Below are 15,888 nucleotides of genomic sequence, written 5' to 3'. Positions count from 1 at the left end.
ATACAAAAATACAGAAAATTCCAAGATGAGCCTTGAGTGTAACTACATACGTCATCCATTCCTCTAGAAAGGAAGCAAGGGGCAGAGATAAGCACATAATAATCTATCACCTAGACAGGAAGAAGGGGAAAAAAATAAGCATGCAGTAATATTTATGATTTATTAAACTTGTATACCACCTGACTCCCAACCACTCTCAGAGGCTAACAATCGAAGAAATTACCATAAAACATTAAAAAGAAAAGATGAAGTGAAGGGTTTCACAATGTTTCTCCAACCGTGATAAAAGTTGTCCCAGGTGAGATAAAGAACTCTGTAGCCAGAGAAACTAAATAACCAAACCTCAACAATTAATCAAACAGAAAGGACATATATATCGAATATCCCCCGGGATGTGGCCCACTACCAAGCGCTCTTTTTGGCTTCCTTCCCCTGCGCTACCCTCAAGGGGGCCCCATTCGCCACCTAATGAAGCGGGGATGGAGAAGCAGCTGCCTTTTTCTGCCAAGCAATGGCGGAGCCACACTAAGCTGTCCTCGCCATCCCGGTCGCCATGCTGGAAAGCCAGAATTGCAGAAGGGAGCCCGAGGGGAGGCTCCTGAGAAGGAAAAAGCATTCGCCATAGTCCTTACTCACACGAAACGCAGACTCCCTCCTTCCCCCCACCCCGGAGTCCGGGCTTTGCATGTCCGGACGACGCCCGCCGCGCGCCCCACCACTCGACGGCGCGCGGGAGAGGAGGCGCCGCCCGCGTTTGCTCTCGCGCTCGGGCCTGCGAGCAGCTCCCCCTTCCCCCACCCTTCAGCGGGATCCACCGTCCCCGAGGCAGACAGGGCCGAACCCTTCGCGGCAGCAGCGGCTCGGGCCAGGCTGACCGCGGCCTTGAAGGGGACGGCGGCGGCGGCGTCGCCTCGGACACCGAGCACGCGCAAGGAGGAGAAAGGGGGACCGGCGCGCGGCCGGCCAGCGGAGGAGGTTCCCCCAGAGCGGTGACGTTTTTTGGACGTTTCAGTTCGCTGAAAGTCAACGAGTAAAACAGCGAACGTGACCAAACCGCCATCAATGGCGACTTAGGGTTAGACGACGAGGAGAACCTCCAAACCGCTGCCAACCTGCTCCCGCCCCTCGGAGTTTAAATAGCCTCCCTCCGCGGCGTTCCATTGGGCAAGGACGCGCTATTTCTCATTGGTACGGTGTGGATGACGACATCGGGGACTCTCACGTGCCTTCTTTGTAATGGAACGTGGCAAGCTGGATGGTTCGAGGTTCTTGTGGTCTCGTGCTTTAAATAGTAGGAGGAGCGTGTTAGTCTGTGGTAACAATAAATCACCTTTTCTGACTAACACATTTTATTAAAAAGCATAAGCTTTCGTGCCTTTTTGTTCGTTTCTTTCAAATAATTTTTTTGTTCTAACTGTATTGTGTTTTTCATTTTGCAGCTGTATATGTTTGTTAAATAGATAAATACTGTGGCATAGCATCTGATGAAGTGAGCTGCAGGCCACGAAAGCTTATACCTTTTAATAAAATGTGTTAGTTGGAAAAAGTGCTACTGTTACCTGGAATTTTAGGCTGCATTATTAGCTTTTTAATAAAGTGATATTAACATTTTAGCATGGCATCCTTGCCTTTTTTGAAGTTCAGGCCAAAACCACTTCTTTCTTTTATGTGCAAAAACTGGCTTTTTCAGCAACTAAACAATAGAGAGCGTATTCTGAAAAGTCCTTCAATACACTTGCAAGTTTTAAAGATACAAACCCAGCTGGGAATGAGAGTGATGTAACCCATACATTTGCTACTTGTGGAATGTTATCTGTAATCAATTTTTTCTGTTGTTCAATTCTCGTGTGTAATCAATGTCTTTTTATTGTTTGATTAGTTGCCGTCTGATGTATTGCATATACCAAATGTATGTGTCCTTTGTTTCTGTACCCTATAAAATCGTGCGGATTCGTTCCAAGTTGGACTCCAAGCATGGCGCAGGGTCTGGGGAGATACCAGGGGATCGTTCTTGCCTATCTGGGAACAGTTTGATCCTGTTGTTCCTGAGGAAGTGGACAGGATCCTCCAGACTGTGAGGGCCACCACTTGTCATCTGGATCCATGTCCCTCCTGGCTGGTGAAAGCAGCTCGGGAGGTGATATGTGGTTGGATCCAGCCGATAGTTAATACATCCTTGCAGGAGGGAGTGTTTCCAGCACCCTTTAAAGAGGCATTAGTGCACCCCCTCCTCAAGAAGCCCTCCCTGGATCCTACCATACTGGACAATTATCGTCCAGTCTCCCACCTCCCCTTCTTGGGGAAGGTGGTTGAGAAAGTGGTGGCATCACAGCTCCAAAGGGTCCTGGAGGAAACAGATTATCTGGACCCTTATCAGTCAGGTTTCAGGCCTGGTTATGGAATGGAAACAGCATTGGTCACACTTATGGATGATCTCTGGCGGGAGTGGGATGGTGGAAGTGCGACCATCCTTGCTCTCCTTGATCTCTCAGCGGCTTTCGATACCGTCGACCATGGTATCCTATTGGGACGGCTCAGGGATTTGGGGGTGGGCGGCACAGTTCTGTGCTGGTTCACCTCCTTTCTTCGGGGCCAGTCCCAGTCAGTGGTGATAGGGAGCGAGAGGTCCCATCCTCGGCCCCTCCTCTGTGAGGTGCCGCAGGGTTCGGTTCTCTCTCCGCTCCTTTTCAACATTTACATGAAACCGCTGGGCGAGATCATCCGTCATCATGGGATGAGGTATCATCAGTATGCTGATGATACTCAGTTATATATCTCCATACCTGGTGAGGTAAGTGATGCCGTGACTGCCCTCTCACGGTGCCTGGAGGCTGTGAGGGTCTGGATGGGGAACAACAGCCTCCAGCTGAACCCTGGTAAGATGGAGTGGCTGTGGGTTAATGGCTCCTCTGTATCCAGGACATTGTCATCGTTGGTGCTGGATGGGGTAGCACTGCCCCAGACAGACCCAGTGTGTAATTTGGGGGTCCTCCTGGACTCAAGGCTCCTGCTCGAAAAGCAGGTGGCAGCCGTGGCCAGGAGGGCTTTTGCACAGCTTCAGGTTGTGCACCAGTTACCCCCCTTCCTGGATCGGGATGCCCTTCGAACAGTCACTCACACCCTTGTTATCTCCCAGATAGACTACTGCAATGCGCTCTACATGGGGCTACCCTTGAAGAGTATCCGGAAGCTTCAGCTGGTCCAGAATGCAGCCGCGCAAGCTATTTTTGGGGTCCGAAGAAAGACCCATATAACACCTTTGCTCCGTGAGCTGCATTGGGTACCAGTTTGCTTCTGGATCCAATTCAAGGTGTTGATTATCACCTTTAAAGCCCTACATGGCATGGGGCCAGGCTACCTGAGGGGCCGCCTCGCCCCCACGATTTCAACCCGTTCCACCCGATCTCACAGAGAGGGCATGCTCCGGACCCCCTCGACAAAACTCTGACTAGCAGGGTCCAGAAGGCGGGCCTTCTCTGCTGTAGCCCCCGCCCTTTGGAACATCTTGCCCCCAAAGGTGAGACAGGCCCCCTCACTCCTGGCCTTTCGGAGGGATTTGAAGACCTGGCTCTGCCATCTGGCCTGGGGTGGGGAGGAAGGTTGTCAGAAATGGGGTTGGCTAGCCTCCTAGAGGCCTAGTGTGACTTCCATCAGCCTCTTGGATTTTTTTCTCTTCTTTCCATCTGTGTAGATGTGTTTGTCTTTTTATAAATTTTAATTATGTATTTATTCTTTTAACTTGATGTAAGCCGCCCAGAGTCCCGCATTGCGGGGAGATGGGCGGGGATAAGTCTATGTATAAATTAAATAAATAAATAAATAAAAAGACTTGACCCCCCCCCTCCCTCCCCCTTATTAAATGCTTTTTGCTTTGCCTGAATTACTGGGTGGTTCATATTTTCGGGTAGGCTAAGAAGCCACCTTTGCAAAGGTAAAATGGTTTTCTCTCCCAGATTCAGGGAATAGGTCTTCAGCTCCATGCCACTCCATATGCCTGAGTTTTAAAGGCAATGCTACCAGGCTTCTGTTTTGTTGTTATTTGGTTGATTTTGCTTTGCCTTGGTGTCTGTGGGTATAGTGGAAGTATAACTTCCTGAATTCCCGGTCTCTCTGGTTGGGGATTTTGGAAGTTGGAAATCCAACAGATTTCTAGAGTGCTAAATTAGGGAAGGCTAATCTTTGGCAATTGCAATAATCCAGACTCCCATGTGGTATGGGTAGTCCCCAGTTTAAGAATGAGTTCTATTCCCAAGGTTTGTCCTTAAGTCAAATTTGTATGTAAACCAGAACAGTATTATTGTATAATATTGTATAAGTAGTATTGTGTAATTAACTCAAATTTTGCTACAATAGGCTCCGTTCTTAACTATAGATCATCCTTAAACTGGGCATTCTTAACCCAAAGACTACCTGTAGCCTGTAGATGTGCTGGATTACAATTTTCATAATTCCCTGTTGTCTTTTGGAGGATATCAGGTCTGGGAAAGACTGCTCATAGCAAGTCCATATCCAGGCAAGTTCAGCTATTGACACAGGCAGATGTTAAAACATGCAATTTGTTTTAAAAAAGAGCATGCTTGCAGCACAGGGCACAGAAGTGGCACAGTGAAGGGTATAACTTCAGAAGAAGTAAGTTAGTATTTCTCAATCATGTCAACTTTCAGATATATGGATTTCAACTCCTAGAATTCTCAGCAATGGCTGTGCTGGCTGAGGGATTCTAGGTACTAAAAGACACACATCAGGAATTTGCCGAGGATGCGAAACACTGGTTTTATGGAGTTATCATATCTCTCTTGTGAAACATGTGGCAAGAACAGGAAACTCAGGCAAAGGTTATCTGAGTTTGGGAATACAGGATGAAAAGTTACCGAGTTTCCTGCAAGCATACAGCAGTTTTAGGCACAGGCACGCTCAGATAAGGGTTTTACAATATCTTCCTTTTGCAATCCTGTTGTGTAAGGATAGGCTGCCTGTGGCTCCAGGCTCTGTGAGCTCATTAAGTCACCTTTTTATGGCTCTCCCAAGCCCATATTGATCAGTAATGGATGAAAACTGAAGGCAATTTCTTGTCATTTTGAGGTTGAACGTTAAGGCTTAAAATCAACATCACAGTTTAAAAACCAGACACAACCCCAAACTTCCCATCAAGCCTTATCCTACCCTGATATGTGATGTGTCTCTCTCCATACCTTGCAGATCTCAGCCCCCAGCCCCCGCCCCGCCGCCTGCCCAGAATTTGGCCAGGCCCTTAGTCAAAAGTTGCCTATTCCTGCTTATGCTTTTCAAACACTTCTTCCATCTTTTTTCTTACAAAGAAATCTCAGCCAGCAGATACTCCTAGATGGTTACCCTCTAACAACTTTTTCCCACGGTTAACTTCAAGCCCTATCTACCCATTCTTGAGTGGGTAGAAAACTAGATTGGCATGAAATTTGTTGCCCCCATCTTGCCTCTACTGAGTCTGTTTTGATTCACTGCCAAATGGTAATGTCCTGATTCTGTGTGTATAGAATGTGATCGCTACTGCGATTGGCTGGATTCTTTAGCTTTGCTGTTCTCCATCAACAGGTCACCAGCTGATGGAAAAACATTTGCCAGTCACAGCACTCCTGAAGGAACAGCGTCTCTAGGCTCTGTTGTAAATAATTTGAATAAAATCAAAGATTGAAACATGGAGAGAGCTGGGTCACAAATGGGGTTTGTTTACCTTTCCCTTTATGTATGTAGACCATAAATGCTAACTTCTACCTTGCTCTGTGTCTTGCTTGGGAGGCAGTGGGGGCAGGATTGGTCCCACCATTTCAGCTTTTTACATTATTTCTCTGTCATGCCATTCCAGCCTTGGGCTAAACCAACAAGGACAATAGAGTTGCAACACTTCAGAGTATTGCTTTAAAGTATTGCTGCCTGTGAATTACTATTGTGCTGTTCTGATAGATCACCGGCTCAGAGCTGTTGTGCCCATCTCTTTTGGGAGACAACAGTAGGATGGTGGCAGATGAAGCTGATAAAGACTGGATGGAAAGAAGTGTATCCTCATCAGAAGAATAAGTTCTTCTCTAATCCCACCTACTACTGATGATCTCACTACACCTCCAACATAATAAAGGATAACAGATTTTATGTTCCTTTATGTTATTGGATACTGTAAGCTTAAAGGAGGAAAACCACTTTAACATAGGATAAAGATAAGCTAAGGATAATTCACAGGTTGGGAACAAGAAGAAGACAACATCATGGGGACACAACAGAAAAAAGATATTGCAAGGCTCATTTGTTTCATGGTTCTGTGCAAGTGGTAAAATGTCCTAAATTCTAGCATAGGGTTCAGTGTTCCTAAGGAACAAGAAGCAGAAAATACGTTCTTTATATTGGACGACTACTACTATTTTATGTAGTGTTTGAAATTAAGGATATAAGAATTTTCAGAAACTCAATTAAGATGACCAATTTATTAAAAACAAACAGACAAACCTTAAGAGAATTATCTCATTTGTAACAGAATAATCAGCAAGTGAAATTTTGTGCACTGTGGAGGTAACCATTGTTACCAGCAACGTTTGAGCTAGCTAATTCTCCATCTTCCAGTCGCAGCAGCTCAACCTCAGGCTGGGAGAGGTGGCAGCTGAAGGAATGGGGAGGGTAAGTTTTTCAAAGGCCCCAGATCTCCAGTTCTATGGAGCAGCTAACTGTGGAAGCAGAGACCTAGCAGGCAAAGAGCCCCCTTCATCTGCCACCTCTCCCAGCCCAGGCACCTGGTGATGTTGGAAACTGGGAGAGGGGAGCCCTCCCTGCATGGGAAATGGGGTTAGCATCCTCCAGCTACAAGCAAGAACAAAAGCAATTGTATGGACGACCGCAGGGGAGAGAAGGGAGGGAGATGACAAAACCGGATTGATGATGTTATGCAATGGCACAAATTATATACTTACGTCAAATATCAGGACATAAGTACTTACTCGCAGCGTTTGTATAACGCTGCCACATGTATGTCATTTTGGCATCATCACAGTTTGCTGTAGATGCCACTGAGCAACTGGATTTACAATGGGAACAGCAAAATCGGTCAGATTCATTTTCTTCTGGGTTACTAAGAGGACGAAAGCACTTTAATTAAACTGCAAGGAACTCTCCTATGGCTCTGATGTTCCAAAGAAAAACCAATAATAGCAAGCAGGCTGTTTTTCAGGGAAGCGTGTACCTGATCATCTAACTGAGGAACCTCATCAGCTTCCAAGAAAGTTACAATTCCTGGACAGTTTGAAAAATCTTCCAGAAAGGAACAAGGGCTTAAGAAAATCAGGACCTCTTCCTGTCCAGGATTTTCTGTTTTGTATTGCTTTTATGGTAGTATTTTAATACAGCCTTAATACAAATGGGAAACTATGTTTGGTTCTTGGAAAGTCTGTGGTAATACGTATAATTTGAAGAGGAGGAAGAGATGGATGTGCAGGAGGCCACCCAGGCTCAGCTGAGAAGTCATTTCCCCTTTGGCTTTCCAGATAGCCTATAAACATTTCTCAAAGTCTTCAGATGCTGAGAAATATCAGGGGTGCAGAGGAATTTTTCATTTGGTTGCCCTTGGAAGGAGATCAGGGAGGAAGGAGAATCAAGAAAGGAGAACTAAGTGGTTGATGAGCTAACAGGTTGCAGCTGGAAATTCCCTGTGGCAAGTGACTGCTGAACTGCTAAAGAATCCTCTGACTCCTGAGAAGACCCATCAGTTCCATATTCTGCACCCATGAAGATCCCAAGCATATGCCTATCCCTCTGCTGCTAAAAGATAGCATTTTGCTGGGATGGAACAGGAAAAAACAAGGGGAAGAAGTGGAGACCTCCAGTGACAGGAGAAAATCCACCAACAGTCTTCCTAGGGTTCAGAAAATCAGCCAAGTGGAAAAAGTTGGCAAGGGATACATGCAGGGATTCTGGCCAGCAGAGCTGCAGAGGCCGCAAAGACTACGGAGGTGCAGGGGTTCTAGATGGTGGAGGCCACAGAGGCTACAGAGGCCACAGAGATCATGGTAGTGACTTCGGAACCCTGGAAGATCATGGTGGTGGCCTTGGGGCTTGTGAAGGCCATAGAGGCCCAGGGTGCACCACATGGAAGCTCAAAGCAGCAGGGTTTTCACAAACATCCCCAGACATTCAACATATGGAGGTGTGCCTGACCTGGGTCCCCTGGACATTGATGGGTGGGGTGGAGGTCCATGGGTGCTAACCCCATTTTTAACTTAGCGGGTGATTTGCCCCACTACTGGGGTGGGGGAGGTAAATGGGACTGGGGTGTTTTCTTTTTTCTTGCCCTGCAGAGGCTTGTTCAGACTGAGGCTGCTGAGTGCATGGGCAGATACAGCCAGGGGTGGTTGAGTTCCCTGTGGGTTGGGTGGGCTGGGCTGCCAGGATTTGGGGTTTAATTTTGTGTGTGGTGGTTGGGTGAGATTGATTATGTGTCAATATGGGCCTGGGAGGAGGATGTGAGGGGTGGGAGTGGACTGGGGGGTGCTGAGGGGACAGGCTGGACCATCTCAACTTTGATGGGCAGAGGGAGACATGGTAGGAGTCTGAGGGCGGACCACGGTCACGGACACCAGGTCCACTGTTTGAAAGCAGTCTCACTGTCCAGCTCTCAGCTTTCACCCTTTGTGCCAGGCAACCAGATCCTTGGTGGCCCTGGACTTTGCTGCTTTGGAATGCCAGGTCAGCGTATAACAAGGCTGCCCTCATCCACGATCTTATCTTGGAGGAGGGCGCCAACCTGGCATGTTTTACTGAGACCTGGTTGGGCCCGGGGGAGGGTTCCCCTCTCAGAAATGTGCCCACCTGGGTTTCAGGTTTTGCACCAGCTGAGAGCCCGGGAGGGGGGAAGGGTGGCTGCTGTCATCCGGGAGTCATTATAGGCTTTCAGGGGCTCCGCTCCGCAGATAACTGGATATAAGGCACTCTGGCTGAAGTTGGGTTCAAGGGAATGGTTGGGATTGCTGCTGGTATACTGCCCTCCCTGCTGCCCAGTGGCTTCCCTGCCCTCCCTGCTGGATTCTGTTGCTGGGCTGGCAATAGAGTCCCCAACGCTGTTGGTTCTTGGGGATTTCAATTTGCCACCCAGTGATATTGAGTCCGGGGTGGCTCAGCTTCATGAGCTGCACTGGTTGCTGGTTTGGTTCCAGGTGTGACTCAAGGTGCTGGTCATACCTATAAAGCCCTACATGGCATAGGGCCTGGTTACTTGAGGGACCACCTGTCTCCCATAGTATCTGCCCAACCAGTTCTATCTGGCAGGGTTGGCATGCTCCGGGTTCTATCAATTAAACAGTGCCAGCTATCAGGACCCTGGAAGCGCACCTTCTCTATAGCAGTGCCTGCCCTCTGGAATGAGGTCCCCCCCAAAATTTGAACAGCTCCCTCCCTGCTGGGATTTCGAAGGGCCTTTAAGACCTGGCTCTTTGCCCAGGTCTTTAGAGAGGACGGTTGATACCTCTTTCTTCCTTTCTGTTCCCCTCTGCCATCGTTGTCCGTTTGTCTTGTGCTGTTTTTATGTTTTCTGTATTCTTTGTTTTTTAAATGTTTTAACCATTGTAAACTGCTCAGAATCGCATATAAATTTAATATAGTATTATTGTTGGTCACACAGTCAGCCAGATGTTTAGACTAGGCATTTTTATCTACCTATTGAGTCTTTCCCAAGGACCTGGGACAGCAAGATATTGTTGTTTGATGGTGTTAAAGGTATCGTCGCAGGCTGTAAGCTGTTCCAAGTAAAGCTGCCTTTTGCAATTGACTGATGGTGATTTTGTCAATACCTGTGATGTTCAAGTGGTGCTCCAGATGTTTTGGGATTGCACTCAAGGCGCCTATTACTATTGGTACTACCTTTGCTTTCTTTTGCCACAGTCATTCTACTTCTATTTGCAGATCTTTGTATTTTGTGATTGTCTCCAGTTCTTTCTCTTCTATTCTGCTGCCTCCAGGTATTGCAATGTCTACTATCCAGACTTTTTTGTGTTTCTTATCAACAGTCATTAAGTCTGGGGTGTTATGTGGCATTATTATTATTATTATTAATATTATTATTATTATTGAAATGGAAGCCTTGTGTTGAATTGAGGAATACAGGTACTGAACTACAAACAAGCATGTTTTACCAGGGTTCACGCAGTATGCTAGACTAAGCTTAAAGGGGTTAGTTAATTTATGGTTTAGTGTGTTGTGCAAACATGTGTCATAAACAAGGCCATCATGTTAAGCCATAATATGGTTTATTTGTATGGGCACAGCATATTTATTAATCAGAGTTTAGTGTGTTGCATGAACCCAGCCTGTAGATACAGGGAAAATACATTTGAAGCAATCCTTGTATTATAGAATATTTACAGAAATATAACCTAAGGAAGCACACATGGAATTGTTACCTTTATTCATCTTTCAGAAAAGTGAGGCAGTAAACCCCACCAAGTGTTTCATGAGGTTCTTCCCACAGCTTTTTAAATAAAAATGTTTCAATACAACAGGAGTCTAGAAGCACTTCCTGTGTACTATATTGGGCCCAACTTCAGCATATTCTTCCTTGGAGATCCACATCTCCTGAAAAGCTGAGAGAGAAGCAAGAATGGAACCTCCCATCCACACAGAGATCTTCCTGTCAGGAGGTGCTTGAACCAGGACTTCGGTGTCTTTGGGAGCCATGCGAATCAACTCCTTAGTCAAGCGTTCTGCAATCCCAGGAAAGAGACTGGAACCACCAGAAAGAAGGACGTTGGCATACAAAGTGGTCCTTAAGTCAATGTCACATTTCATGATGGTATTGAACAGGAGTTTATCAATTCCCGGCGCTTCCATGCCAATGTTAGATGGGCGAAAGAGGGTCTCTGGGCAGCGGAACAATTGATTGTGGATTTTAATAATCTGTCCATCAGGCAATTTCCATGTTTTCTCTATTGCAGTAGGTTTTTTAGCCATTTCTTCTTCAGGGTTCAGGCACACATAACACAAGGCCTCCTTGATGATTCTCACGATTTCCCTTTCAGCTGTGCTCACTAAGGCAATGCCGCTTTCTCTCAGGATTCTCATTAAATATTCTGTAAGATCCCGGCCTGCCAGGTCAAGTCGGAGAACAGCATGGGGCAAGCAGTAGCCCTCAAAGATTGGGACAGTATGGGTGACGCCATCCCCAGAATCCATCACACAACCTGTCGTGAGACCTGCAGCATAGAGGGCCAACACAGCTTGAATGGCCACGTAGAGAGCTGGTACTTCAAATTTTTCAAAGAGCAGCCTTGTCATTTGTTCACGATTGGATAATGGGTTGAGTGGTGCCTCGGTTATCAGTGCGGGTCTTGTGCTGGAGTTTAATCTCAGTTCATTCTCATAAGCATGCTTCCATATTTTCTCCATGTCTGGCCAGGAAGTGACAATGCCATGTTCTACTGGATATCTGTTGGATATAAATGAATAAAAGAAGCTGAAGATATTATCTTGCCACATGTAAAGCCTTTAAAAGGGGCAAACTAATTCAACTTTTATTTTTAACGACAGCATCTAGGGAACTTTTTGGATTGTTTGATTGACATCCGCATAGCTTGTGCTATCTACATACAAGATGCACAAGCATATTTAAAAACATCATGAATTGGGGGAAGTCAAAGTTCTAAAAATTCATGAAGGACATATTTCCATGTCAAATCTCCTCAGTTTCAAATATCTTTTGTTTTCATGGGTCCTAGCTTATAAACTTAGAATGCTTTTTCTGTGGGAGACTTGATAGCTGTTTAACATTATTCTACATTCTATTTGCTTATGCATTTGTTAGATGTATATCCCTCATTTCCTTCTATATAAGTTCGGGATGATGTGTATATAGTAGTTTCTTTTCCAACTGAATTCTCACAACTTCGTGAGATAAGTTGGGCTGAGAGATAATGATTGGACAGAGTCACCCAAAGTGTTCCTCAGTAAACTGGAGAGTTCAACCTGGGGTTTCTTGTCATTATTCAACATTCGAACCACATACTGCTCATAAGATTTTGCAAGATGGAGCAGACTGAGGGTTGACCAAAACATTTAAATCGCTATGGAATATATATGCATGGAATTTTATTAATATGTTTTGTGGGGTGAAGTTCCTCCCAGTAGAAAGAGACTTGCACTATCATTTTAAACATAGAAACTGAAAACAGACTATTTTCAATTAATTTTCTTTTATACATTACAACAAGGGTGAAAAGTTCTGTGTGAAATCGTGCTCTAGATCAGAAATGGGCAATATGCGCACATCAAGATATTATTGAATTTTGATACCCAGCATGGCCAATGATAAAGAAAGGTGAGAGATTCAGCTCAGCAACATTTGGAGGACCATTTGTTGTCCATTCCTAGATGATTATGATTATCCTATTACCAAAAAAGTTTTTGAACTCTTCCTCTAGTCCAGTTCCTGCTGCAATCTCTTTCTTTCTCTCTGTATATGTGTGTGTGTGTTTGGATATGGATATGAATAATAAAATTTCCAGAATCAATTGCACCTAAATTTTGCAGGCAAAAGCATCTATTTGGGGGTTTTCCCCCCCTTGACTATGGACATTTTGTCTTCAGTTCTGAATCTTCTGCAAACTAGGCCATTTAAAGAAATGAATTGACTTGGGAATTATTCATACCATATTTTTTGAGGATTATGTTTCCTAATTAGCAGAGTTAAACCATGGTTATGCTTAATTATGCACACAGCAACCCCCTAACAGATCTCTTCAACTTTTTACATAAGTGGGCAGACTTGACAGTTTAAGAGCATGCCAGAGCTGATCTTTATTTTTAAGTTTTGTATGTTTAGCATGACAAAGAAGCATGACCATCATTAAATTAAATAAGGAAAAAATAGCTGTCATAGCTTGGATACCTCTCAGCCTCCTAGTCTCCCAGCAAAGATGGGAGAAAAAGAAGAAATAGTTTGATTTGGCAAACTAAATAATTCAATATGATGTGAGCCACTAAGTAAACCCTTCCTCCCATTTTGAGAAGTGGTTACAATCTGGAGGAAACTGATCCTCTCCTCTTAAAAAAGTGAAGTCTCCCTCATCTAGTGTTCTTGAGACAGAACACCAATAAATAAGTGGCTTGCCATTGCCTTCTTTCAAGATTTTTTCCCTTAGTCTAGAATTCTGGTATTTCCTAATGATTTCCCATCCATGTATTGAATAGCTGTGACCCTGTTTAGTATATGACGATAGTATGATTTAGTATATTGGAAAATCAGGGTTTAAATCTTGTGGATAAAGAAGAATCTCTGATGCCCTCCATTGTCCTCCAAAAACAAGCATAGGTACCCTTATTTCCCTCTTTTTACACAGTGCAGGGATAGATAACTTATGCCTTTCCAGATGTTGAACTCCAACCAGCAGTAACTCCAACCAGCATGGCCAATCTGAAAGACTGCCAATTGCCCACCAGTTATTGAGTTAGCATCCAATCACATGGATCAAAGACAGAACTCACTGTCAATCATCACAGAATGCTTTAGTCCATTGAACTGAGCCTCTGTTGTCCAGAATAGCCCTTTTCCATTGTGGTACTATAGACTTTTGACCTGGCCTGAAATTACGTCCACATAAATTCATTTTCTCTTGCATCACCATTTCAACCTTTAATTCCTAGGATTCCCTTTTCTGAAAGTCACCCCCACCCCTAAGCAAACAGTCTTAACATGATTTTTAGACCAGCTAACACGTGTCCCCTATGATTTACATTCCCCAGGGTCTGCTAAGCACCTGAGGGAGAGGATCCCTCTCTTGGCTTGTGCTTCATCTCCAATGTAGTAGTCCTTCTGGCCAGCACCGAGCATTACAGACTTGGCCTTGGCACGGCCTATTAAGTTGGTAAAGATGACGCGTGGTTCTTTATCTCCAGCAACACCAGCCTTGAGCAGGCCTGAGCCATTGTCTAATACTATAGCTGGTGGTAGCTCACCCATCCCTTGTTGATGGTTCCTGTTCCTGCACAGAGCATGAGACCTTCAGTGGGCCTGTCTTATATTGGGGGAAGAGTAAGGCTAACAATCTCCCCAGACAGGTATTGCTCGGGCTATTGTGACCTCCATGTTGCTATGATACCTTCTGAGCAAAGCTTTGTAAGGCCTTGAATATATGTTTGTACAAGATATGATGAAGGAATACAATAATTCTGTTTTCTCTGCATTCTGCAATGAGGTCTATTTCATGCTTTAAGAACTGTCCAATTGTGGTTGGTCTTTTCTCTTGGGGGATGTGATGGAATGGAATTATGAAGGCCAGGCTCAGGGAGATAAGCATTTTCTTAGCTCGCCGCAGGAGCGTGGGAACTACAAGAGGATGAGACTGGCACCTCCCTGAGGAATTCACACTGTTGTGGCTGGCTGACTTGGGACCTTGGGTTTCAGTCTGGGAAGATTCTTGCTAGAGGTTGTAGCTAATAAACATAGCTGACCTGATTTTGCATTGTCTCTTGGAGTTCCTTGGGCTAGGCCTGACAGGGGACAAGTAATTTAAATGGGAAACTGTTACACATAACAGACACATAACACAAGCTGACACTTCCCATTTTGGGACCTCCAGCTTCTCACTAGGGAGACTTGAATGTGAACCACCATGGCAGGTAATTTTTTAATGGAGAGATGCCCTCTCTTTGCCCAAAATGTGATTGGGACAGAACAGGATATCCCTCTTCCTTGGGACTAAGGTTTTTGATAAATAGCTCCAGTTTCCCCTTTGAAACAAGGTTACCAAGTCCAAGAGATTGTGGAGTATGTGGGACTGGTGCAAACCTAATATTGGAGTAATAAAGAATAAAGGATTTTTACCTTAATAATTGAAACAAGACAAGTACTTGGGGAAGGACAAATCTAGGAAGTTTATATCGACGTACAGAAATTAGCCAACATTCATGTGTAAATGGATCTACCAACCAACAAAGATAATGGGACAGAAAAGCAAAAATTACTTAAATGAGCCAACCTGCATTGAAAAGAAATAAAATGCATGGATACTACTGCCTTCAGTGGGAGTGTCAGCAGGCTGTGGTCAGAAAAGCTAAGATGGCCACAATGGCAGAATGGAAGTTCTGCCTGCTTTTAATATGCATTGCATATAAAAGCTTTAATCATATGGTCACAACCACCATTTTGACTTTTTTGGACATACCTGGCCTTCCTGTGACTGGTTCCAGTTCTCCTAGGCCAGTGTTGTCCAAACTTGGCCACTTTAAGATGAGTGGACTTCAACTCCCAGAATGGCTGGCTGGGGAATTCTGGGAGTTGAAGTCCAATCATCTTAAAGTGGCCAAGTTTGGACAACACTGACCTAGGCTTTTGGTGAAGGACCTGGATCTTAAGCTCAGTTGGGAAACTGCCCTCACAAAATTGCTGCTTTTGGGATTTGTAGCCAAGTGTGCTAAGAAAAGAAACATCGAGGTCCTCCTCTGAACCTGGATCTCACCCATATGCCATTAAAAATCATGGATTGTCTCCTAGAATAGTGTTAGGGGGGGGGGGAAACTGTTGCGCCAACATGGTATATGCTTTCTGCCAAATGAGGTCCAAAGTTTCCATTCCCACAAGTTTGAAGAGGGAGAGGAACTTCTGCCACAAAGTTGGGATTGTGTGAATGGTGCTTTTTCCTCTGATGGAACGGGCACTTTGTGATAATTACAAATAATTAAAGTGTTCTATTTATTAGGAAATAAGGAGAAATTCAACTAGCTGCACATAAAAAAAGGAGAGGGAAAATCTGTGCAAGTTTCCATAGTGTAGATATTATCTTAACACACAAAAGATCTCAGCTGGAAATTCAGTGGAAATAAGGATGGGACAGAAGTTTTATTCCTTCCTCAAAAGAAAGGATAGCATGGAAGAAACCTATATTT

General features: G+C 44.8%; 1 protein-coding gene across 1 annotated transcript; it reads right to left on the bottom strand.

Annotated features, from left to right (window-relative positions):
• Window positions 1–10,515: 10,515 nt before the first annotated feature.
• ACTRT3 (actin related protein T3) lies at window positions 10,516–13,963 on the bottom strand. The gene is made up of 2 exons (XM_007429550.1): window positions 13,761–13,963; window positions 10,516–11,434 (listed from the first exon to the last, which is right to left on the bottom strand). The coding sequence occupies exons 1-2, from the start codon at window positions 13,961–13,963 to the stop codon at window positions 10,516–10,518; spliced, it is 1,122 nt and encodes a 373-aa protein (XP_007429612.1).
• Window positions 13,964–15,888: the final 1,925 nt, after the last annotated feature.

Source organism: Python bivittatus, unplaced genomic scaffold, assembly GCF_059951505.1.
Source record: "Python bivittatus isolate LINGU-HERP-01145 unplaced genomic scaffold, Pbiv_v1 ctg000980_np1212, whole genome shotgun sequence".
In the NCBI taxonomy this organism is placed as follows: Eukaryota; Metazoa; Chordata; class Lepidosauria; order Squamata; family Pythonidae; genus Python; species Python bivittatus.
This window is presented reverse-complemented; position numbering and strand designations above follow the sequence as displayed.